This window comes from Varroa jacobsoni, unplaced genomic scaffold, assembly GCF_002532875.2.
Source record: "Varroa jacobsoni isolate VJ856 unplaced genomic scaffold, vjacob_1.0 scaffold_1472, whole genome shotgun sequence".
NCBI classification, from domain to species: Eukaryota; Metazoa; Arthropoda; class Arachnida; order Mesostigmata; family Varroidae; genus Varroa; species Varroa jacobsoni.
This window is the reverse complement of record NW_019214374.1, coordinates 329280-356683: the sequence shown is the minus strand read 5'-3', so window position 1 is coordinate 356683 and position 27404 is coordinate 329280. Positions and strand designations below refer to the sequence as shown.

The window sequence follows — 27404 nt, the reverse complement described above, 5'->3', positions numbered from 1 at the left end:
TTTACACTTCTGCACCACCGTTTCTAAGTAATTATATATGCTGCCTTTTACTTTATACTCTATGTACTTTATAATATTGGCAACTTCAAGCTAGTTCTTCGCCAGTATCGTTTTTCGCCCTGCAACACTGTTGACGGGAACCTTTGCCGATAGGGCGCCCGTTCTGTGCGCCAGCACAATCAACTATATATATATATTTAAAAGCCATAACAATCGTCAGGATTTCCTTAAAAAAAGGATCCACTTTTGTGATGTCATTAATAACAACGACGTATGGCACAGCTACGACAAAAATAGGATAATTAAGTTTAATTTTACGTGCGTATATATATATATATGTACATAGAGAGAGAGAGTAGGGCCTTCGAATTGAGGAAAACTTTGGTGGGCTGTTTATTGTAACGGGCATGCGTTCTTCCGGTACTATAGGTACCTATCAAAAGCCAGTTTTTTTTTTCTAGGACAAAACAGCATACGCATCCTTTCAAATCACAATTCGTCGTTTTTAGAGTCTGAGCGAAAATCAGAAATTTTTTAATCTTTATTTTTTTTCTTTGCTTTGATTTTATTCTTATTTCTTTGCCCAAAATCGACGGATTATATTGTTCCCAGTTTTCATACGGCTTTCTTGAATAATCCAATAAGTATTTCCAGAAGACAATCCGATAGATTCTGAAGAGCGTTTAAATTTCAAGTACTCTAGAACTAAAATTAGTTAAATAGCTATTTTTTTTTTAGGTTCTGGAGAAATGTTGATGACTGTTCCACAAAGGAGACTATCAATTTTTAATCAGGTTATTAAGGTAAGGTCGAACGATAAGTTTTTCTTAAGACTTTTTAACCCTTTTAAATTCAGAGATTTTTTAAGCTTTCGGCTGTTATGAACCCAAAATTTGATACTGGTAAAATTATCTCTATTTGGGCCACACTGATGAATTACGCGTGACAAACAGTTACTTTTTAAGAAGTAATCTGCGGGTTAAAACAGTTTTAAAAGCGAGTAGCCTATGATATTTCTGTCGTATGCAAATTATTTCGTTGAAATATGTCTTTGTGTCTAATCTCAACAACAGAGTATAAGAAATTTTCAGTCTAGACGGGTCGCTATGGATATAGAGCGAACGGCATCCATATTGAGATAAACCTTGACAGGTTTATTGTCATAACGGCCAGCGTTCAACTACTATCATTAATACTAAAAGACCTATTCATTTTAAAATAAAATACTAAACTCATTATGGTACAAGAAGTACATCATTTTTGCAATTTGAGCGAAAATGAGTTGTAACATCTATTACCGTCAGACCTCCATCGAGATCAAGGATCTTTTTTGCCTGAAATCAACGGTCTACATTGTTGCCAACTTTCATACGACCACTAGAATCCGCAGCGTATTTATATGAGGCCAATAAAAAATTCTCAATAGGTTTTGTTATATAGAGTTGGAGGGCCTATCAACTTAATACACTTCACGTAGACTACGATTAACAAACACGAATGGCTAAGCAAGTATGGTGCTGCGTATTTACCCAAAAACCAAAACTGTTTAAGTTAAATTTGATTGGTACATGTAAATTCAGCTCTAGAAAACGGCCATTTTCCTTAGATTTAAAATATATGTACATGTAGGTAATTTCAGTTTCGAATACTGAATTGAAAACATTTGAGAACTGAGTGCTTCGATTCGAAGAAGCAGGCGAGCTTTTAAACAGTCCTACAAAGCGAAGGTTTGACCGAATTGCAATTGTAAGTGAAGTTCTTCTGTAACGCATTTGCTTACGTTGCAAAGTTAGGAAGAACGTTCCTCATAAATGATTGGAATGGATTGAAACATACTTTGTGGTAAAGCTGCTTTATGGGGATAAGCATGTGAAAATCCGATAATGAAAGAATGCAATATGTGTGGCGTCCGGGTATACTGTTGAATGAAAAACATTAAGAAGTCTTGAAGTTCAGAAGACTCCTACTTAGAAATCAGCGGAAATGGCGTGGGCACTTAAAGTAATAAGCGGGGAGATAGGTGGCAACTTTAAAATTGATGAGTGTATCACATGGGGCACTCGGGTGTACAGTTGAATTGAAGTCAAATGTAAATTGTTTATTCAATGAATAGCCTCAGTGGCCGTTGTGCAGGTCCCAGTTACCACGATACGCTTCAATATTTGACCACTGTTTGACCGCAGCTCTAATAAAAGCCCCTATTTGGACTTTAGCATCTAATATGAATAATAGCGTCGATAGTAGATGCGGGCTGATGGGAAGATGAAGCAGGTACACGAAACCGGCTGCTTCTTAGGAAAGTCACATCTCTTGTTTTCATCATCTGCAACTACGTTCGAATCTTTCGTGCGACCACATAATAAATATATTCCTCGATGCTGGTAAAAAAAGAACAGTACGCCGTACATCTCGCGTCACTGAGAAAAAATTGGACTGGAACATATGTGTGAATTACTAGGTGGCGCCTGCGAAAAGCACACAAATACGAACGCTTGTTAGACGTTTTATATATGTGTATATACAGATATATATTCTAGCAAGCAGCCAGTAAATAAGATCAATGCTTAGCTGAGCACAATAGCATGGCGACCTGGTAGGATGCCGTACTTATTTACCTTTTTAACTCGCATATTTTATCACACTTGATCTTTAAAGTAAGTTTCACTTAGCATTCATCCAAGACTAAGCAAAAAAAAAAAAGCCAACTAAGCATCTCGTTTCGTAGACCGCCAAAAATGTAATTGAAAGGATAACTCTGATAACACCTGTTTCACCTGTATGTTCGGAAGCGCCTGACGACACTACATGCTTACAGCAGAGTACATGGTTGCCCAATCAATAAAAACTAATTTTTTCCTATGGGTCGACAAGACTTCAGTTGGATCGCTTGAAGAGCTGAAACAAAACCTGGCGGTTGGGCATTTAAGGGCCGAAGGGAACCGGGTCAAACGATCCATATCGAGTCGAACGATTCGGTTAACAATACTGGAAGGAAAAACCAATTTCTCTGATGTCTAGTTGAGGCGAAACGACAGACGCGTAGAAATGAAAGCATGGAAAAGGTGTGTCATAATGCTTACCATTTGGGAAAACTTGACTAAAATCCCTTTCGGTGTTGTTATATAGCTGTAAAATGCTTTCTGCTATGTGTATTAGATTTACCTACTTCGACGAAAACATTAACGTTTTCAAAGCTGCGGTTTAGTAAAAAAAAAAAAAAATGTTTGTATATTCTTGCTGCGGCTTATACTGCGTCATCTCTTTACTCAATATGAGGTTGTTCCAGTGATTAATGGTAGATGTGCATTTCTTTTCGTGCCGTTCTGTTGCCAACCTATCAACGACGAATCCCTAAGACAAAATGTTGTTAGTCTGCCACATTGGAAAGCAGCAAACTGAGCGAGGGCCCAAAGCAGTAAGGAATCGTTACGTCAAAGCTTCCCATAGTTCCTATACTTGGTTACAATGATACTTCCTTCCAGATCCGACTGTCTCCTCACTGTACCTTATATTGCATGACGTACTAAGGGGTGCGGTAGAAATTAGTTATCCATAGAATTGGCTCTCGAATCGATTGCTCCCGTTACGGATACAAGTCATGCGTATGTAATAGTAACATCTTCAGCCTCGATGCATTTAGGACTATAGCAAAGTGTAGAAAAAAAGTAAAATGGTTAGCAAACAGCAGCCGCGGTTCACGATGCTTAATTTACTCGTTACAGAATCATTGAAACCTCAGTAGATACCAATACGCCAGCGTGTTTCGACATGAATTCTATGACACACGAGATTGGGGGCGAAACAGAGCTGCATACAGTTGCCTTATCACCTTTTCCTATCAACGTCATTTTTTCGGGCTGCGAACGAATCTGTTACCGAACCGCTAGGTACCAACCTCCGGGGTCGGCTTAAAGCTATGCGAGCCTCCTCCAGCCGTTGAGCTGCTGCACGGCATGTTGGCTTCCTCCATCGTGTTGATGTCAGAATTCGACTGCCCCCTCCGTAGTTATGGGGAGCGACTACAACAACGAGAACTACTCTTTCCTAAAATAGAGGTGATGTTCGCCCCTCGAACATCACCTTCACTTTGACAAATCGTCTGATTAGTCGAGTTCATGCACTACATCACAGATGATCCGATTTGATGAAATACACAATTTTGTTCTACAAACAGCGAGACACTTCTACGAGGTCCTCAATACCCCATACCACCTCAATGTACGATTTGGCTTGAATTATTTAGTAAATTCCAATCGATATATCACCGATGCTTCACGTCGAGGCAAGATGTGCTGGATCGCTAATACCATTAACGCCTCCCATAATTTCTATTATCTGACCTGCCTGTGCGATTAGAGGCTAGTATTAACAGCAGACATTCGCCCAGCAACGATCATCATCACCATCGTCGTCGTCAGAAGCGCGATACCCGACTGATTATGGCCCACTGATCGCCGTTCGCCGTCGTTGTTCGGTCAGTCGGAGTCGGTTGTTGCCTTTGTTATTGCTCCGACGCACTACGACCGCAACGACCACGGCTGTCGCCACAGCCGGCTACTGTCTGGCTGGCTGTCTGCCTGCCTGACTGACGCCTGGCAGCAGCAGCGACGACGGCTAAACGGCATCGACCGTCGTTGTTGTTGAGCTGCTCCAGGCCGCAGGTTCAGCCTTTCGATAACTAGTCTCAATAGAAAAAACACCAACAGCATGAACAATTGGGGCTGTGTTTATTCCAGTGTACAGGCACGGAAATGCTAGCCACGAGTCTGCACCGCACAGCTTCGCAAAATGAGAATAACCAACGAACGTCGTATAGGGGCAGACGTGTACAGACTCATCCACTCACTCACGCACGCACCAGATCACAGATCAGGGGGCTTCATCAACATCACAAATACCACGGCGACAACCGCTGTGACCATGACAACAGCAGAAAAATACTGCTTTCGTATTCGCTTGGCTTCTGTTGTTTTCTTCAGCTCGAGCCGTCAATGCTGTCGATCTTTTCGATGGCAAAACAGGATCTGATTCACAGATAACGGGCTAACACAAAAAATTGCATCGCCCAATGACAAGATCCGCTGATACTTGTTCGAAGCGACAACTCGTAGCATTACGGAATTTCAGTTTGTCACGGTTAATTTTATATGGCAACAATCGCGCTCCCTCGTTATTTCGCGGTTGGAAAATAGCTAGGCCGTTAGTTCGTAGACAACAAGGCGAGACTGATGAAAACACTCGCCAAGATTGGTAATGATGCTGGTGCGCAAGCCAGCAGCGTTCCGTTGCCAAAAAAGAAAATTGAGCCCCACTAGGCAAGTGCTACTTATCTACACGGTAGCGAGTGTCCACATGCACGACAAAAACTTTTCGATGACCATCGAGTTCTCACAACCAATGCTGTTGTTTCTACTGCCTGTGCTGGTCTACATTGCACCTCACTGGCAGCAGCAGCAGCAGCAGCAGCAACAGCAGCAGCAGCAGCAGCAACAACAACAACAACAACAACAGCAGCAGCAGCAGCAGCAGCAGCAGGCCAGCATCATCTCGCCTACCGGGCTGAACGGCCAGCAGTCAGTCAGCCAGCCAGCCAGCCAGCTGCACAGACAAACGCTGTGCAGCTACCACTGATGCTGCCTCATCCGGTTCTCAACAACAGCACCGAGTGGCCGAATCGATCAACCAGGCAAATAGCAACAGCAGCACCGGGAGCACACACAGGGCAGACGGGCCCAAAACAGCAACAACACTCAACAGTCCATCCACTAACTATTCTCTCTTTCTACTCGAGTTGGAAGTGGCAGCACCAGCAGCAGCTGATAACTCATCGCGCTAATACAATGGGCGCGCACAGCTAATGCGCAGGCCGACAGAGGCAGTAGTCGTCATCCAAAAAGAGTTCTTCCCTCTAGGGAAGAAGGAAACGTCTGCATCGTCTGCTTCAAATGTTCGGATTGGCGCCAAATGTAACGGTTGTGATAATCAACGACAAAACAAAATGAAAAGACTCACATTACGTCTAAGAAACCGCACACGGTAAACGTGATAATAAGGTGGTATTAATAATAAAGGAAGCTAAACATTTTTTTATTGAAAAAAGTAAATTATTTAAGGAAAGTGGAATGGATATAAAGATGTAGTTCTATCCATTGTATACACTTTTCTGTGTGACAATCTTAAACAATAGATCGGCTCCATCTGAACCTCGTATTTTTTTCACACTTGCACGCATACGAGGAGCTCAACTACCGGGGGGGGGGGGGGGCAAGCCTAAAACTAGGGCTAATTTAAAACGAATATAACACACAGCAAGTGCAAGCTTCCATAGTCAGCTTATAGACAGCCTGCAGCCAGAAACAAGAGGTCACATCTTGCTTTTCGTAACAACTGCACAGGCTAATTTTTATTGCAAAATATTATAGAGCCCGAAAGCTCAAAATTGTATAAACTTTTAGCGGAATTTTCCTAGGAGCATTCTGAATAGCATCTGATTCCAGTAGCGTCTACTCGTCCCCAGATTATTCAGGTACGTATCTTAAGACTCTTTTTTAGAATACGCTTAATTTTTAAATGGACATAGACGATTCAGATTAAATAAGCGACTTGATTTGATGAAAATTACTGAGCTGAGTAGGTTTTGCCGCGTGACAAAAAGTGTGAAGCTTAGCCCAGCGTCTGGGAGTCACGTTCCTGCAGTAACGAAGCAGGAATGCTGATACAGTCACTAAGTGGAAATCTGCACATGACAAAAATAACGTGTTTGTACATTTTGAGTACCAATTCGAGATTCTTTTTAGACGGGGTACTTCAATGGAAGTGACCAGGTTTGCACATCGCGAACAACCCGCTGCCAACGTTGTCTATCGTCTAAGGTCGCGTATGCCTTAGGGCTCGAACAAGATAACTACCGTTAGCGTGGTACGTTGGCAGTATAGTAGTTTAGGACAGCTAAAGTTGCCTTATGACGTGGAAAGCTTTCCAATGATACACGAGTCGTATGCAGCTGACATATATAGCTATCAGACTAATATTTATTATATCAAAGTGGCTTTAGACGACTAACGTATGGTCGTATACATATTGGTCTCGTAGAAGAGCATCAACATTTTATGGCACGTAGTGAGTATATGGAGTATAGGAGTATATTATATATAAAAGCTTTTTTATATTATAAGCAAACATTAACTGCGAACTACCACCGCTAACGCTTATGCTACAATGTGAACGTAATTCTTGTAAGTAAAGCAACTTTACTCTACTTTTGTTTAGTATATATATTAAATGCAACATTTTAGCATGGTGTTTTTTTCAGAATAACATGTCCATGAGATTATACATAAAGTTGTGTAACCGTTGGCTTCACATCTATGCAGAAGTCTTATCTACACTATTTTTTTCCAAAATTTACATACCGATAAAAGCGGAAGCTTCCAAACTTTCTAGCCTAACCGTGTAGAAATATGTCAGACATGACTTGTTGTGAAACTTAGACATAACTGGAATTTAACTTCGTTACGTTAGACATTAGGTCTTATCACATGGGTATGTTCCCTTCGGCCTTAAGCTAAACCTGCCCTAATAATAATAATAATAATAAACATCGATCTTGCAGTCAACAAAAGCTTTTGCGGCGGACTGAATTCAATGCCAAAGGCCAGCGGACATTAATCATCGCCGCAACAACGGGAACCTTCACGAACGAAGCGAATATAGGTACACGAAAATAGTAAGCGCTACACTATGCGCAGCCCACCTTCTCTAAGAATGATAGATACAATAAAAGTGCAGATAGTTCTATTCTTAGGAAAAGTAGAACTTATTGCGGTCGAACAATACTCAAAAGCATCAGAACTTAATAATTTTGTATATGCTAGATAAGTTGCCTGATTCGAAACAAACGATTAAGTTAGGTTGAAATTCAAGAGTTTGAGCGGTGCCCAAATGCAGACGACTATTTTGTTTTAATGCGGCGTCAGCTATAACTACGCGAACAACTGAAGTATATCGTTCGTTCTTTCTCGCTTTAAACTTCTAGAAATACGCTAAATATCCGCACACAAATACATACCTGGACAACTAACTTGAATGCTCACAGAATTTAAGGTAGCGCGATGAATATTTTGGCGCAATTTACATATCATTCATGATCGAAAATAAAGGGTCTGCGACAGTTCTGCCAATGCCCATTAAAAGTCCGTTAAAGATCGTGAATTGCGATTGCTTCGATCGATTAGGCACGATTTGACCCAGGATGAACACGCACTGCTGGCCCAAGCGAACACATTGCCAAGCAGACCTTAGCTCGAACGCGCCGGCCACGCGAACACGATATTCTCTGTTACTCTTGTCATAGTCTTAGCCGATCTACGAAATTTGCAGAATCTGCTTCTGGCCACCGGTGTTCGTTTGCTTTGTTTCAAACTCGTAGTGTTTTGTCCGCACGACAGATCGACGACTATAGCGCGCACTTTGATTGTCTAAAATATTGCTAATGTACGTGCTGCATGTTTTGCATGTCGCTAGAGCTTACTGTACGTGTTCTATTTACCTCTGGCTTGGACGCAGCACCAATCGCGCAGTCATCATCTTCGACATGCGACCTCTTGCTGATGAAAGACAATGCGTACAAAACGAGGCCATACGTTCGTGGGCATTGGACGATGAATGGAGTAGAAAATTCGGCTCGAGCTGGCGCGTTACGTTCTCTTAAGAATAAGATTAGCCGCTCTTCTATTTTGTCAATGAGGCAAACAAATTATTGACGTATGCCTTTTTCTTGTCTGAAACAGTTTGTCCGCCAAATACATTTTGCTCATCGTTTCAAAGGCCGGAGCATTGCCTGAAGCGAAGTTAGCGGACGCTCAGCCCAGCCCAGCCCATTCTATACGAAAATTCGTTCGATACGGCTACCGCTCGATTGTGCAGCTAGTTAAAAGCACATAGTAGATATATACGCAGGTTCATGCATTTAATGCAGATTACTTGTGATCACAATGTTCAGCCCTATTCTCTGTTATAACGAAGTAAGCTATGAGACAGGTAACGCAGAATGATTAGATATTTCAAGAACGGTCGAATTTAGTAAAGTGCCCGAGAAGTTGTAGGTGCACGCTGAAAACTTACGTATTTCGTTTGTGTTTAAAACGGTTTAGAACGTTTTTAGTGGTAATTGTAACACGCGACAGTCCGTCTAACTAGCTACTTTTTTTTAGCTCGTTGCTGATTCTAGGCCTTTATTTTCTGTGTCTTGATATAACCATGGTAAGGTATGAGATGAGGAGACGGGCACCAGTTGGGCCAGCAACTTCAGTAGCTCACCGGAGCGCGCAAGGAAGAGCGTTAATTCGCAGGGTGCCAGTCCTGGTGCGCTGTACTCTATATTCGATAATTGTTTCGGCAGTTTTTTGATTATCCCTAAATCTGTGGTTTCGTTGCGCTGATCTGAGTGTTTTTTCTGGAAGCCTAGAAAACAACATGGTAACAATATGCCCTAATAACCATTTGGCTATGCCGATACTGGATAGACCAACTGCCGAATGATATAATGGTGAAGCTCGTTTATTTTAAAGCAGAGATGAACGCTTGTCGCCGGCCGTTATTAGACAATTTTTGTTGAAGCAAAATATCCCCTGAACGTTTAAGGTGCTGCTAGGTTTGTAGGTGAGAATCGTAGTTGAAGCCATGCTGTGCAACTATAGCACATGCAAGAAACATTTCCGTTTTACTGTGATATAATCACGCTGACCTATATACGACCTGAAACCGTGTAGTCTCCTAGTTGGAAGGGTACAGTTGCTGATCGTGGGGCACAGTTCGGTTGATTTAGCTAACTCGGGACATCGTATGCACAAGTTTGTGTTCTATATACATAGTACGCGGCATATAGCGTAATCTGAAAGGCTCAGAGATGAGAAATTTTGGCCCAGGTACATATTGTAGGGCTTAGCGTTTCGAGCGCTCAAGCTACAGTACCTTAAAAAATTGCATTTTTTGCTTTGAGGGTATAGGGTTCGTGTGCTGTTTTTTTTTTTTAATCTTTACCTAGCTTACTTTATTGTCTAACTAAAACTTTGCGCTCGCTTGTCTGCTCGTCCGATTCAGATCGATCTCATAGATTAATCAATTTAAGCAATTTTTTTCTAGGTAAATTAATTTCACGCTGGAAAGAGCTCTGTGAAAAATAGAGCCGATCGAATAGATACTTTTGGCTTCAGTGGGAAAGCTTTCTTTTTCCGTTGAGTGTAATTGCTCGATACCGTAGCCCATCGACTAAGACAATGATACAATGATATATCATATATATATATATATATATGATAAATGGTAATTCGTGGTAGCCGTAATAATCTGTTCTTGCTTGAACGACAAGTCCGATTTGAACAATATGGAACGAGAAATCATATCAAAGGTATCTCACACATGCAATCTGTATTGAATTTGAATTGAAGGAATGTTTTGTGCAAAGGTGTGCCTGAATGCTGTTACCTGGAAAATGCGCCCGATTCGCGTGACAGGCCCTTTCGAACATAAAATTGTAAAAAATTAGGTTGAATTTGTGCTGCGCAATCTATTGAATTGGAACGATATTATAAAACAAGCAGTTATTAGTCTTTGAGTCTTAAAATCTCTGCGTTCCGAGTTTTACGTCTATTAGGCATCGCATCAGACGGATGCTCTTCAGATCGTAGTAGATCATTACCATCATTAGCAAAAATAGCGCGCTGGATGATTTCCTTCGATATCAGTAAAAAGTGCCGCTGTCCGGCACGGAAACGGGCGGCCGTTCATTAACAATGCATAGAATCAAATTATTGAGTCTTCGGCAAAACAGGCCATGTCGATTTCTTTCCGTTTGCTTTATGAATCCAAAATTAGCATTGCACGCCGCCTACAAACTATGAATCGTCCAGAATTTCGCTTAAAACTCAGAAGTACGCTTTTAAAGGCAGTCCATTTTAGTAATGAAGAGAAAAAACTCTTAACGCAATGTATTCAGCGTTTTACATTCCTGTTAGTTGTGTTACACATTAATTAGTCGATGTCTACCGCTAAGCGACCACGGAAATACGTACGATGCTCAAGCAGCGGATCAAATAGAAACTATCATGAAATAGTCAAGGATCAGGGTTTATGTCGCGACGCATCGTTCTACACTACTAATAAGGTGCACAAGCGGACACGTAGACGATTTGCAGATTGTTTCGGAACTATGTCGACGGCATAATGATGTACAGTAGATAATACTGTTCCTATTAGGTGATGATGGTTGGCATCGTGAGACACGCGCAACCTAGGTCAAAAAATAGCCTTACTTGATATTCCGCATATGAAATCATGGTTTGTGAAGATTAATATTTTTTCAGCCAGGTAGAACTCTGGCAACATTGTCTAGCTTATATACCTGCGAGGATTGAGTAAGACAGCCTATAAGACGAACTGGCCACATATAGACAGCTCGGTGGCGCATTAAACAACCGGATGAACTCGCAGACGTAAAGTAATATTTCATCCTCTAATGTGCTTACGAACGCGGCAAGGAACATGGCAAAACTCAACAGGACACTAGAGGACCTCTGCACGTATCGACATGCGTCACTATCCCTGACGATGGCTCCCGCGCCCTGCTTAAAAATGATAAATCGCCTTACGGAAAGCTAACAAGCACAAGACAGACTAGATTCAATCATTTCAGACAAAAAAAAATAACCTTTTTATGAAGAACGCCAACGCTGCAGTCAGTTTGGCAGCCAAGGAATAACTGGAACGGGGACGACCATAAGTTCTAGCCATGCCAGAACCTGGCTGACCTGAAACTACCTACCAGGACCTACCAGAACTGAAATAGGATGGTGTGTTAAATGTAATGCGAATCAGATCTGAAATAGGGTGATAAAATACCTATCAAAGGTAATGGACTAGGCACAACGGGGTAGTTGTAACAAGATAATTGATGTTGCGTATTACATCAAGCTAGAAGTAACATCAATGAGGTTTGGTAAGACATTCACGATGCAAGACCTGTGAGTCCGTGCGAATATTTCTCGTTTCTTCACATTTATTTAGATCGATGAATCATCTTCTGAGATAACCATCGTTGAAATGTTTAAAATAGAAAAGAGATTTTTCGACTCTATACAACGAGTGCTAAATTAAATTTTTATCGTTTTTATGTAATTTAGTAGCAACTAGATTATTTGTGGCCGACTAAACCCGTTTTTTTTTTTCTGAAACGCATTTTTCCCTATAGGTAGAGGTAATGCTAAGCTTGTTCATTTCCGAAGTGGCTGAAAAAATCTGAATCATCTCGGCGTATAGGGTTCGTATTGTCCAATTGGAGAACTACTGTTTCTTGTGATGGGAATACAGGATAAAGGTCATAGGGCTTCGAGATAACAACAAGGTTCTAGTGGAGGAGCGAGAATAACTGGAGAGGGGTGTGCTAACGAATTTACTGTAATAAGGTAACGAAGTTGTTGACAGGCCAACCAAGTAGGATATGATTATTCTAACCAATTAGTTGCAACAGGATAACAGAACTAATGCAAAAGGATTTTAGGAAAATGGGCATCGATTGAGTTAAATGTAGCACCTAGATAATATTAAGGCAGACAGACGGAATAACTGTCACATGGCAGAGTAATTCTTCGAATAGGATACGGTCATCAAGTAACTGGGCATGGGTAACAGATTAAATAAGGTCGGGCAATTGCAACGGGTTGGATAGGCTAAAGTTAGTTAGAGAGTAGAAGAGGCGCGGGCCGAAGCCATCCAGTCCTGTTCAAATATTCACCTAATAAAATCTTTTCTTACTCATACTAAAATAAAACGTACCATTAGAATACTATATAGTCTCGCAATGGTAGATTATTGGGATCTTATCCCAATAGTATTCAATATAAAAAGGTACGATCCGGAGGCCGAATGACCTGAACAGGGACTTTCCTAGCATCGGTACTCTCTTCCTTCGTTTCCCACTCAGAGCTACCAAGCGACATCGTGCGCATGCAAGGACTTTGCGCCATGATTAGTAACCGTAGAAAATTCGTTTGGGGCTCTGAGTAGTAAAGAGCAACGTTTACCACTTAACACGAATTCTATTAGAAATAATAATAATAATAGTACTTTGGCATCAATTTACCTTAGTTATATCATAGTTACCGGTGTAACTTTCAATTGCAGTCCATACAGAGCCATATCAGACTAAGCACATCCGTCATTAATTGTAAACGTTTGCGTAGAGCATTGACTGCTAAATACTGCAATATGCCAACAGGTTGTTATTCGAAAAGTTTGCGCCATTCAGCATTTCTATACAGAAAAAAGCGTTTTTAAGAGATCTCGCTGTGGCGGACTAACAGCCGACGGGTCGCTGGACTTTGAATGATTGACGCCGTACGAAATTCGTGCAATCTTCTCAACAATTTTTGCATAGTAATCGAATAAATTTACAAGTATCCTTCGTCTCTGCTATTCTTTTTATACGGCAAGCTGCCTCTGCTACGGATACGTTCAGCGACGTCGCCGCTAGCTGATCAGCCGAGTCGATGATCGCGTGCGTTAAGCCTGAAGTAGACGCTGCAAATGGGCATCCTTATTTGCTCCATTCTTAAACCAATTCTCGATCTTTTGCCTGCTGCAAAGAAAGAGAATAGGAAGTGATTTTGGACCGACTCTTTTTTTGCCTTATTTGTACTAAAATTGTCCTATTGTGCACAAGCCACTGATTTTCAGTCGCGCGACCCAATAGCTTCGACCACCCTAGCGATTTTTCCTTAGCCCTTGAGTTGGATCCTTTTGATTAACGGTAATCTTTTGTACAGCTGTGTATATAGAAACCAGCTATTTCCTTCATATTTGACCTTACCATACGAAAGGAGTTGGCATTGTCGTCGATTTTGTGTCACTTTGGCGATTATAGATAACTCTTAACAGGTTTTAACATTTTGACGATTCGATTTTTATCTTTGTAGCGTTATCTTTAGACCTTTACGATATTTAGATCAGCATTGACGATCACTGCTAACTTCTGAACGATACATGTCATTGCACCGGTTACCCCATGCGTGCTCCCGGTGCTTTGCCTCAATGGCCACGACGTTTAAGTGACGCATAACATAGATAATTGTTCCGTGTTTATTCTCTGTTTACACGCTTGCTCTTGTAGACATTTCTCCCTGACTAATTTAAACTAATAATAAGTTCATGTTTCGAGTATCCTGCGTACGTAGGTCGATATTAATTATATCTGTGATCTGATATGAGAATAGCCGTACTAGTTGATGCGTACTCCCGAACGTTACTGACAACACCATTGAACAACGGCCTGTACAAGATGCACACCACTGTAATCCCTAGAATTCCACTCATTACCATTCAAAGGGCCTTCGCCTCGAAGCTATCTGAAGCCAACCTTTAGAAGGTTTTTTTGCATATTCTTTGGATATTACCATTTCAGGTCTTTATTTACTGATTTGAAGCACTTTTCATCAGCAATGAATCTCGGCGTCGAAAAAAAAAACTTTTTTACTTTTCCTCATTGAAAGAGTACATTTGTGTACTGTTTCAAAGTTCTTTTCTTCTTTGACTAATGTTCGATAAGGCAATTAAGATGTATCGGTCGTAGAACTTCTAAAACAATCCCATTTTATTAGTTATTCTATGTTAAATCAAGAAACAACAACACTGTGTGGGTTGACCTAATTAAATTTAAATTTTTCCAAAACAGATACTGTTTATTCAATATTAGTTCCGTCAAGCTCAACTTTGCCTACATCATCCAACAGTTATTTTTAGAACATTCATCCTGTAACATAAACTGTGAGCCTAGCTATATTATACATGTATATATATAGACGTAAGCATCACTCATATATATATATATGTGCATTGTTGACCGATAGAAGACAAATAGGTGTCGAAATTGAATGGTCTCATTGTTGAAGTACTAAAAACCATTGGAACTTCAGTATTATGCTTCTTGCACTACTTTGATTGATTTCGAAATAGGAAGCTTATGTCGTGGCGTATGGTATAGAATTGTCCCTCGGATTTTCAGAAACTGATTTTGAGCCAAAAAAGAAGTTCCTAACTTCAGTGGAGATTCGTCAGGTACGGAGCAACTGGATAATAATAGCTGACTGAATAAATAGGTGACTCGTTGCAGTACCAAGAGCAGCGGATGAGCGTAGACCTGCTATGACAAACAGGTCCGCAAAAGTATGTCCGAATTCAAATAGGATACCCTGTGTACAGAGCTACTTATTTTCTTTATTTATTTATTTACATTTTATTTATTATTATTATTATTATATAGAATTATCTATCTAGTTGTTATTCGTATGTCGTATATAATTTCAATATAATTATATTTGCAATCCTTTTTTCAATACATTTTGAATACTTGAAGGATTTTGAATAACTCCGAAGGCATCTCAGATTTTCCTTCTTACATAATTTTCATGGGATATCATATAAATGATGATAACATAGCTTTGACTGAGTGCGAACAGTGGCCCAGTGATAAATGAACCCTTATAATAATCTGTTCGATACAACGTCAACTATTTTATCACTGCTTATTAATAGGGGCTTGAATTTGGTAGGTTTCTAATATACAAGGCGTAAGAATTGCATCTTATGGCCAACCCGAAGGTATTGGCTACTATTTATTAATTTTTCCCTCTGGAAATGCTTCCGTTTTCGAAAAGCAGACACAAACTTGTCCTTTTTTTATAAACAGGCATTTAAAGCATGAACAAATTCTCTGTTCTGTTTGACTTCTGTTTTTCGTTTTGGGCACAAGAGCGTCCTAGTTTTTCCTTTAGAGCTATTCTTTTGAATTATGCTAAGGCGTTTCTTTTTTCTTTGCCACTGTCTCTCGTTGAACAGTATTTTTCTCGAGTTATATTTGCCTTTGATTTTTATCTATGGCTTTTCTCAGTAGCGCTCCCCTGACTTAGGGCTGAGGCTAAAAACAATACATGTATAGATGGTTCTGTTTGTTGTTGGGCTTGCAAAAACGAACACTTTACAACTACCTGCTTTGATCGTATGTAATAATATCGCGAATAGCATAACTGCTTTGGTAATGACCCAGGTTCAAAGGAATGGCCAGGTAGTTTAGCTGTTGAAAGATGAGAGGAAAAACAAAAACAGGAAGACACGGTTAGCCCATCCCGCGACGCAGGATCTCCGGCGATCGGCTGAGCTGGCCGGCACAAATAGCGTAAGCTACTTCCGCGGCCGGCGCATCCGACAGTGTCTAACGCGCTGGGCAAAAATGAAAAAATTAATATTACAGAAAAAATCAAAAGTATACATATACATATATGTATGTACCTATAAGATTAAGTTCGTCATCTTTTCGTCTACTTTGCCATCGTCACGAATATGCTATGCATCTCTTTCAACTGACTTTTTCTTGTCCTACCGCTTATATAATATAAAATACAGACTGGATATTTAAATGCGTTTTAAAGACGATTATTAAACTCGTGAGTTTTTTTTTACTACATGAGCTCATTCAGTCTGTATTCACTAGAATATCATAGGTTATATGCTTAGCGGTAGTATGGTAGTTCTTTACTGATGGATTCGTTTTTTTCTTAGTATACTACGTTGTTAGAGAACGTTATACACTGTTTTTCCTCTAGCAAGGTAGCTTCACAGAGGCCATGTCAAAAGCCTTACTTTGCAGTCATACATAAGACATAATGGGCCGAAACATGAAATGAAGAAGCCAATTTTTTTAATGCGTTTTGTTCATCTAAAAAAAATTGACGCATGATGGGTATGGATTTGATCGTCCATCGTAACACACACGAAAACCTTTTGCTACTGGCCTTAGGCCGGATTCGAACCAAACAACAGTAGCTGGCAAACACTTTATCCATTAGAAGCCAGTAATGCGCAAGCATCCGCTGGATGTGACACCTATGTAGGTGCCTGTCGCAAGCCACTCACGTGAAACGCCTGGGCCACAGAAGCTTCCGACACGTGTGAGAGTAAACTGTAAAAGTACTAACCGTGTTTGTACGTAGGTGTCCGTGTCTGTACACACCCCTCATCAGAGTATCCGGAACTTTTCGTCGTACTGTCTGTGTATGTAGTAAATAGCGGTTGTAGTCGGCGTGCGATCAGTTAGTTATTACATTGTGTCGTTAAGGGTAACGAATGTAAGTACGGCTCGCGGAACTATTTACAGTTTGTCCGTATCAAAGCGGGGTATCCTAACGCTCGAGTGAATAAGCTCGATGCATGTATTATACAACAAATTACGATATACTGATAGAACGTTGATTGACGCCCAGGCTTTCTATACTTCCAACAGCAAATGATTAGACCTTGACGATAAACCTATTTTAATTATCCTATTTCTATCCAGGTAACATCGTGAAAAGTTTCGCGACGTGTACGCTAACATGTAGTACCAGTTCGTATATTGATGTCGTGTGATAGGCGAATGAATATTCCTATTGTCCGTTCATAGAAATGAACGTTCCTTGGCTGATAAATCCCGCAACATAAAGGACAGCTCTAATTAACATAGCCTATGTGGTAACCTATACTAGGTTGGCAGATACGCAGTCGAAACGTATAGGTACAAGTGTTAACATTACTTCATACTTCGCACAAAGTTCTTCATGTCCTTACTACGTTATCAACTTTTATGTTTCGAAGATTTTCCTCATTCCGCCTTTAGGTAACCCATGTAATCCAGTTCTTAGGTATAAACTTTATCGGTCTCGTGTATTTACATGAGGAGGGCGCCAATTAAACCAGCTTTCGACTGGCCTGGAGTAAGCTGCAGGCTCAATATCAGTGGCGCAACACCGTCGGCAAGTCTGCCTTCTCTACCTATACACATATTAAGGTGATCTTCCCTCGTTGTTCTGCGCAGATACAAGTACATGATTTCTGTCTATTTGCGGCATCAAGCTAGAATCAGTGAAATATCCCGGCCAGCTGCACGAAAAGACAGCCATCGATAAGCCTTTATCAGCATTTCTCACAATGGGTAGTTTTTTCGTAATCAAGACGTTATTGCCAGCCGACTTGTTTGAAAGGGATTTTTCCCAGCTACTCTCTATGGTGTTTTGTCACCAAGCCACGCTTACACAAAAATCACCAAAACAATTAAGGCGTGTTTGTAACAGCGGCACCTGAGCGTTAGAAAATGGCTATAGAGTTGTCCGCTGGCAATTCCGTGCTGAGCCAGAAACGAAACAAGTATATCCGATGTTGTAGTCATACTCGAAGTACGAGACTTCTATAAAAATATTGTTTTCACTGCAAACTAAAGTGTAATGCTTGCAGTAATTGCCATCATTCAACGAATCATGCGAGCTTTATGTTAAGCAGGTAGCCCGTTTGACTTGTGAAAATTTTTCCCAACTTCAGCAAAAAATATGAATTAAAAAAATCATCTAGGACTCAGTAAAATGGAAAAGTAGTAAAAAAAAAACCGAAGAACTATCTGTACTATAAGCCCATTATTATTATATTCGGTTTTCGTTTGACATAGTAGCTTTAAGTTCAGTTTAACCAAGGACTCAAGTGAAGTAACGACTCGCAGAGCCTTGCTAACGATATGGCCAGATTCCTTTAATAGACATTCGGTTTCGACATTATTTTTATTGAATTTTAACCTATTTAAGAATAAACTCAATTGACTGCAAGTATTTGGCTTATTATAAGAACACGGCAGCAGCGACCGAATTCTCTTAAAATATTTGTTGAAACGACATGTTTTCAAAAAGCCTAATCAATGTATAGTACCTCTGTGAAAGCAGTCATCGCAATATACCTCTTTTCTTTAACCTTGATTTTACGCGATAGAAGACGTTCAACTTTCGCAACCTTGAACAGATGCGCAAGATTTTTTGCTTTGCTGTGGACGAAACCAGAAAACAGAAGCCAAGTATTTTCAATAATTAAAAACGGTTAGATTAATGAAGGTGGAAGATCATTTTTTCATTCGTTGCATGTTCGTGCTCATAGCTTAGATTATGGAAGATCAAGTATCTATGGCTGTAGTTCACACAGGCTTCTTCAAACTCAGGTTTGGGGTCCATCGTGTGAGCAAATACGCCTTCGATCCCCGTACGTTGAGTGGGTTCCATCTCCTTCTTCGTTCCCTTCCTCCTCTTCTGCCAGGGGTTCAGCAGCATCCACGTGGCCTCGAGTCCTTCGCTCTTTCCTAGGCGTTTTCCTTCTCCAACCTCGCCACCCCTCGCCAGCGCCACCAATGTCCGTCGCCTTGGCAGTCCTGCTCTTCCCCTCTCAGGGCCATTGCTTCTTCCCTTTCCCAGAGCATCCCGAGCATCGGAGTAGAGTCCCACCTGCCCGGTGAATCCGCCGCTCTCTAGCCAGCCCTCATCACCCAGCTACAACGATTACCCCACAACCAACCTCGCGTTCGCGATCCATTGCCTCCTGCAAACTCTCTCAGTATGTAGCCTGCAAAGCTAACCTGCATATGTCAACCAGCTGCTGCCGTTGACTGTGAAAAAACAAAAAAAACCAGTGCGCAGAAATGGGCAAGTGAGTGGAGCTGCTTAATAATAGCTACACCAAAGGAGTCGTTGCTATGTATTATTTTTACTGCTGTAAAACGTACCCCTCTGCCGCTATCGTTTTCGCTTAAGTGTCCAAGTGTGTCTTCAAGCTGCCTTTAAAATTCATCGTCAACCCGCGAACTGCTACAACATTACCCCCAACATTTTCCCTCTGATTCACCGCGATCATCGTTCCAGTTTCTTAATAGATTCATGAACACTTCAACAACACATGCACTACCAGCGCCAGCAATCGCAGCACAACAAATCATCCGCACAACCTGTGTACTACACTTAATACTTCCATGTTACTGCGAATGGTAAGTTGTTACTCCCGTATGCTACTACTGAACTTATCTATCGTAGCCATTACCTTAGAGTACCTACATCCTGCCACTAGCTGGATCGTCGCCGGAAACACGGCACAGTCCCGCCACTTTTACGAGCTCTCGCGTCCCTCCTGAGAACGCAACAGTTTGCAATCGAGATCGCGCGACCTCGGCACGCTAACTGATTGTGTCTGCAACAGGTTCTAGGAGTTGGCGATGACATTGGTTCGTCGGTCCCAAAGAACGAGACATCAGGACAATGCAAGATAATGACAAATAGTACAGAATTGCTTACTATATAGAAAAAAGAAAGCATAGTTATACGCGTAAGGGCACCACTGGAGCCAGCGACACGGCTGTACTAAACTGATGCCCCATAGCTAGTCGCCCACATATCTGCGGTACAAAATATTGTCTTTGGCTGCGGCAGGAAAGATACCTCGCATGGACATCAGATACGTACATAAACAAAAACAACTACAGTTCCCTGTCTGCGCAAACACGCAATCGTAACGCTAGTTTTTACGTGACTCAGTTTTAGAAAAAAAATTGAGCTTTTTTTTTGCGCAAAACAAGCCTAACCGAAATGTTCGGGGCCTTCTTGAATGGGTCCAATAGGCCCAGGACTGACAATTGGACAGCAAAAAATTTCGGGCTCGAAACAAATAAAAAAATATGGGGGTCAGCACGATGCTTATAGTCAGGTAAGCAGATACCGAAACGCGTTGTATATCATGTTTGAAAAGTAGTAAATTGTAGTACTGTAAATAATCATAGGATTCATATTTGAGATTGTTTAGATAATAGAAAAAAAAATTTACGCCGTAGTCACAGAAATTATTTATGCATAACGCCAGGAGATAGAACAAGGATATACTGCGTTCTTGAATCAAGCCCACCCAGTCCAATAGGCTTTATCGCAACTATTTACATTGCTGAGCAACTATTTTATGGTAGGAGAATGATGCTGACAGGTCGATGTGTTTTTTTGAATACTATTTGAAAACGAACAAAAAGCAATGTATTTATATTTCGTTGATGTTCGGTAGTATCATGTGGGAAACTGACAGGGTAGAAGAGCTTTATGACAATTGAGAAGAATGAGAACCAATCCAATATATATATGATGCCTGCTGAGCTATATTGAGCACCATACGCGGGAAGCCTGCTTGTGGGTTCGACCAAGCGCCTAACAAAGATTTATTTTTACCGTCTCTGCTCTGAGTATGGGCGGTTAAACGTTGTTCACTCCGACATCCAGGCTTTAGGATTTGCTTTGGAAAGCAGCGTTGGCTAGAGGCCACTTGTTAGCCGGCGAAGTCCAACAGTAGACTTCTGACCCTTATGCTATTGCAGGCGTAAACAATAGTTGAGCCAAGGAAGTGCCTGATCCGAGTGGGCTCAGCTGATCCGGCGCTAACATAAGCCAAAGAAAGCCCATGGATTTAGCGTTAAAACGCTCATCGAAGCCGATTCGAGTCCGACTGATGCCAGCTCAACTGGTTAAAAGGGGCTCAAATGAAGGCTGAACATTTCCCTTCATCTGTTTCTGCAACCCGAGCGACATCAATGCCTTAAACTTGGACGCAAATTACAAACTGTTAATCTCCCTTCCTTGTTCGCGATCAGAGTGGCCACTTGAAATAACTGTTACACCTTTTATATATATATGTATGATCGTTTAGTGGGTCTATAAAGCGCGTATAAACTTGAAGGCTGCACTGCCTTTATTAAGTTTTCAGAACAAAGGTCGTTCACTATCTCAATTGTTAGAACTTTCGGGGAATTCTCTAGATTTCCTGTCAGTCCGAACGGAAAGCGACTAACCCAGTGTACCTTATCTTGTACGATACATTTACAAGGAACCGATCGTTTGCGAATCTCATTAGGTTCTCGCCTTTTCGGTATTGTGCCATCATTAATATAAATCAACGGCATTTATTATATTTAATTGTATAACCCATAGGCATGATGTTTCGCTTGGAATTCCAATGTGTTAAAGTAGAGGTCGCTCGTGCTGATGGTGATACGTCAGTATCGAACGATTTACATGTTCACGTTCATGATTGGCTTTTGTTTGTCAACGTGCAAACTAGGTCAGGTTATTTATTTATCTCTATTGACTTGCTCCATTTCATAGGAAAGCTTTCCTATATCCTCCTAGGCCTTAGTCGGTCTCCTGGCTGTACAGCTTAGGTGACTGACAGAATACATCGATATTGTCTAAATATACTTATTTAATCTAAAGCTGTTTGCGGTGTAGGTCGACCCTGAATATCAGTGATAATATTTTCAAGAGATATTCTTATGAGCGAATTTTATATGCGAAATGTTGTTTTTATCATTACAAGCAAGCTGGAAGAATAACAGGTATATGATATATCGCTAATAGGCAAACAAATTTCTCGGGAATGGCAGGCTCCTCCGTGTTGAAACATATGCCCAAAGAGTAGCTAGGAACATTTCACGTATCACGTGATAGGGATGGATTGTAAACGAGATATCCCGTTAACTCTTCCAGTTTAATCTTCCCTTCATTCGTCAACCATCAACCCTTGCACATCTGCCATTTTTCAGTAATAGATTAGGTTGGCATGTTAGCCAAGAGGATTAGCATTAGATTTCACAAAATTAAGCTGAACGATCTCATAAGTTTTTTCTGTTTACAAGACCAATCGTCTGCTTGCAAAGCATCTAATCTATCATCGATCTCTTTTAGGGGGCGCGGCTCCCGTAGGCGCGATTCTTAGCGAGTGTAAAATATCCCAGACGTGAAAGGAACGACTCGGCGGTAATATTTAAACCGGGTGGCCGTCAGACATCAGCCCGTAAAGTTAATATAGGCCACACAACGTACGTCTTAGCATTTATATTAATGTTATAGGATTAAAGGGTGAGGCTCCCTCGCAATATCTTGCCACTCTCATAGCCTTGTTATTAGGAATATACGCAGCTGTGATATTCATACATAAAATTCAGTTTGATTGTTTGAATATTTGATATTCGTGACCGACAACCTGGTTGAGCAATTATCATTATGCAGACAACAGATACAGTTCTTTTAGACGCAGGCAATTGCGTACTAAAGCAAGTTAGGACCTCGAAATGAGGGCACGCATCCAGGCCTCATAATAAGGAATAGGTCTTATGCTAGGCAAACGAACGACTATGAATTCTTTTGTATACGCATCTCCTTTCGCAATAGCCACTTCTAGAACCAGAGTGAAACGAAAAACTCATTAGAGGTGCTACTCTAACGTTTGTGCAAATAATGAGTCGAAGGTTTTCGTAGAAAGTGCATAATGTATTATAATTTCTTCGTCATTGCCTGCTAAACATTTCCTAGCTAAGGAGTGGTCTTACCTCAGTCTGGTCTTTTGCCTGTATGTGCCGCGCTAGATACTTTGTGCCAGGATATAGGCTTTCGCAGAATAAAACTCCTGTACGGGCTCGGCCTAATACAAGGCCAAATGTTCAATTTGAGAACTTCTGCTCATTGGACCCAACCCTAGGAATAATTTCTTATAGTTAGCACCGGAAAGATTATAAAACGTTTAGTACCAAGGTTAAAAGTCATTATGTTGATATAAAACGTTACACATTTATCCAGATTGGATCAAAGACTTCGATTGCAAACAAACTATTTAAACCAGGGACAATGTTAGTGTTTTGTTATCTGTAACATATTGCTACATGCCGTCTATACCTGCGACAAAAAGTAGCTCGGGCTGCTACAGGGTTTTTCCTAGGTCTTCAGAATCGAAGTAATCGAAGGTCGCATAATCAACAGAGAACGACTCTACCGACGTATATTTTGGAGGTGGAAACAAAAGACGCTATCTAGTCTATAAATTATTTGCCAGCAGAAACTGACTTGCTGCTACTGATGGCTTTTTCGGCCGCTTTTTCTAGTCGTTTTCAGCTTGCCTCGGCGCACTCGATCCCACTTAACCAGATCTAGCCTATTGCCCCAGTAACGCGTCTTCGCATCAGTCCGCATCTTCCTGTGCACCCTTCTCCGTTCTCACCGCATAAAGAGAAGCCGCTTTTTTTCTCTCTTGCTGCGTTTCTAGTTCTCTCAGAGTGTCGACGATGGGTATCCACGAGGATGAGCGGAGCGATGGGGGCTCATTGAAGTTTGCATGGGCTAAATCTGAATCATTGCTTTCCAGTCAACCAGCTACCAGCATTGCAGGACGCGCGATTTTTGGGACCGTATCGATCCCCTCGCTGTGTCCCTTTCACTTTTCGTAGAACTTCTTAAATTGAAATATAGTAAATTGTGTTGTCACAGTGAAGGTCGAAAGTGAAGGATTCCTCTGCAATGAACTGCACGCACAGCTGAGTGATTGCAATTCAAATCTGTGAAAGATCATATTTGAACTAAGTTTTCACTGCGTAACTCTGTCTTCGATATGAAATAATCTGTGACGAATAAAAGAATAGCCGTCCCGAATTGAGTTAATACGTTGATGGCTCGAATGATGAAGTACCGCTGCTACTAGAAACAATCACGCCCTGCAGTAAGAGAAGCCATAGCAAAGGATCTGATAATTCTCAGCTTGTTTGTTTCAATACTATAAAGCATTATTATGAATATTATTAATATTCAAAGCAACACCCATTGTGCGATTTTTCCTACATCCCTCGACAAGTCGTACTATCATTGTTGTTTTAACACGTATGTTTTATCAAAGGTACCTCGTTGCAAGCGATCCCCCTATCTTGAATCGCTTAGCGAAGACATGCTCGTATCGCAGTCGTCGTTGTTATTATTCTAGTCTATGTACGGCTGTGTTTTGCTTATGAGGCTGTCGTCTTTTTTTAGTGGGAAGCGTTTACACAATTGACGCTACAGCCGTATCTATTGTTTTTAGTTTAGAGGATCTATTGTAGTTTAGATTCGAAGCGTTTGGAGCGTATTTGGACGTAGCGACACCCGCGGAGAAGCCCATCTCGCTATAGCGAACGCTACCGAATTCAAACACTGATTGTGTTATAGTAGAAAAAATTATTGCGTCACTTGCGTGAGGATTGTTTGGGTAGAAAGTTGTCTGTGTTATATAAATAGCTAACCGACGTATTTATGTAGAAGCGTCTATATTCGATGTGATCACCTACCCGATGTTCCGTATCCACATATAGCGTACTTTGAAAAGGGCTTTGTGTCAAATATTTTTTTTCTGAAGTAAATCTAGGTTGTATCTTTTTAGCTTGAAAGACTACTACAGTAACAAACGGCTGAATCTATATGTATGATCCCTGGTCGTTTTGGTCTTCTACATAAACAAGCTCAATACATCGCTTTCCGGCCCTAGGGGGCCGTAAGAAGGGCCTAGAGCCCATTTTTATTACAGGATACAGAAATACTCTGAAATCGTATCAGAATGAAGTATTTCTTTTGTAGTTAGAGCGTAGTTGTCTGCTGTAGGGTTGTTGTACCAGGCGACTTGAAGGACTTTAGTTGTTGTTTCAGGATTCTGTCAAAATGTAGTTTTTTGCTTGATCGATTTACGAAGCCGGAGGAGAGTTGAGGTAAGACAACCAGCTGTGTTTCTACATTTCGCGTTGAGTACATACAGATCAATGTCAATCCTAAGCCTAGTGATACTCATAAAGCATCGACCCACGATGTTTCCGAATGATATACTCCCGAACATTACTTAACTGAATGTTATTTGTCCGATTTGATTTTGTTAAAAGTTGTTGCTTATTTGCATTTTAAATAAAGAACTTATCCAAGACATCGACGTTTGCTTGTGAAGTAAGTTTTGGAATAAGTCAGTTTCGCGTAGAAAAATCGGCGTCATACGCGTTTAGTCAAGAATTACTCAAGATACAGACTACATCTTAGTGTATTTGCTTTCATCAAATATTATATATAGTAATGTAAAATACGGGGCTGTCGTTCAGGGAAATTAGGCCCTATTTACAAACAGGTCTTACATGAAATAAGGCGTCTTAAAACGGTAATCCGTTTTAAGACATGTGTGGCCTTATTATAGCTAATTATAACCATTGTTTATCTGGGGTCAACAAACAGTTGTGTAGCCCGTCTGACGCTGATGTGCGGAAGACCTCGAAAAGTGGATTCCTGAACCTAACGAATCTGGCCTTCTCGGTTGGTCAATTACTGATGCTGCTGGATTAATGTCACACAGCCGTAAGAACACAAGGTATCAATCAATCACCATCGAAAAGCAATTGATAAAGATAAACACGATGTATACTCGACTCTTTTGCCCCTCGCTTCTGACAAGTATCTTCTGAGTACGCAAGGTGGTGCTAAGTGTGTCCAGTTCACGCAGGCCAAATGGCATGCCACTGAATGGTACCGTTGCACCCAAAGCGTTAATGAATTCACTGTAGATTGGTAGGCCAATATTCGGCTAAGGGTCGTGTATTCTTGGTGGATACTTATTACAATATATCTTCTGTCGCAAACGTTCCCGGCTGTCTTGTATAAACGAGCAGGACCTGTTGTATACCGAAAAATAAGCTCTCTCTCTCTCTCTCTCTCTCTCTCTCTCTCTCTATATATATATATATATATATATATGTTTGTGTAATTGAAATTGGGAAACAAATGAAAAGAACTCCGCGGATTCAGATTCTTCTTATAATAAGCCTATCGATGTTTATGCTACACTAATGCAAAAATGGCGACGCTTCACAGGGTATTGTTGGTTGAGTTTACGAGTCTTATTTCTTACTGTGTTCAATTATCTATCGTATATATTCAGGTACAATAAATAATAAGGCTTAGGAAGACTCGTAGCCCTTCATAAAATTATAGGCAAAATAAAATATATGGAAATGGGCGATCATTAGTATTCCGCAAAGGGAAATCATATGATGATCAATAGAATACAGTCAATGATTATTAATTTCTCAATTGTTGGAGTCTCAACGATGTATTTGACCCATCTGAGCATACTGTTTCTTACAAAGTCATAGCTTTTTGTCTGCTCAACTTTCTAAGGCTTAAGTAAGCAGAAAAGCAGTAATTGTTTTGTTTTTCGTAAGTACTTATATTAGAATTCATTTTCGCTCTGATGTTTCATTCATCTTGTATTTGAAAAATAGGAAAAAGATCGCGTGCCTATCGAAACCTTTCGCCTTCTGGTCCTGCAGAAGATATCTTCAGGTGTCTCTGCAGGAGGTTTAGATAGATGTTGTGTATTTTTGTAACCTTATGCGTTTGAAGAAGTGCAACCGTTTCGAGCTTGGGAACTAGGGAAGAGTTCAAAAACAATTAATGCAACTTACGTGTATGATTACCGCGCCTTTTGCCAACAATTTAAAGGTGACCAATCATGTCACACTCATGTTGATTACATATGTGATTTTATCAGCATCTCATTAGCTGTCTGTATCGGGTGTAAACGTGAAAGCTTGGGCGTCCGATATAAATTACATCGCGAGCTGTTTGCCGATAAGTAAAATCGGTCATTTTTTAACACCCGTTACTCGATTGTTTGGCTATTTTGCTCTGATTCGGATCTCTGTCAGAGGATCC

General features: G+C 40.8%; 2 protein-coding genes across 6 annotated transcripts in view; one reads left to right on the top strand and one right to left on the bottom strand.

The window, feature by feature from the left end:
• Positions 1-8434, bottom strand: part of LOC111270421 (uncharacterized) — an 18979-nt gene extending 10545 nt beyond the window's left edge. For 2 of the 3 annotated variants that reach the window (XR_002686296.2, XM_022850640.2), the window contains exon 1: positions 3896-4131. Coding sequence is in view for 1 of the 3 variants with exons in the window: in XM_022850640.2 (XP_022706375.1) it covers positions 3896-3970 (75 nt within the window). In the remaining 2 variants the exon portion in view is untranslated. Of the gene's footprint in view, positions 1-3895; positions 4132-8068 lie in introns of those variants that run through there. The other variant, XM_022850641.2, reaches the window with a different exon arrangement.
• A 10867-nt stretch (positions 8435-19301) lies between these two features.
• LOC111270413 (Kv channel-interacting protein 4) overlaps positions 19302-27404 on the top strand; it is a 92013-nt gene continuing 83910 nt past the window's right edge. For 2 of the 3 annotated variants that reach the window (XM_022850632.2, XM_022850630.2), the window contains exon 1: positions 19318-19876. The gene's annotated coding sequence lies outside the window, so the exon portion shown is untranslated. Of the gene's footprint in view, positions 19877-27404 lie in introns of all 3 variants that reach the window. The other variant, XR_015314943.1, reaches the window with a different exon arrangement.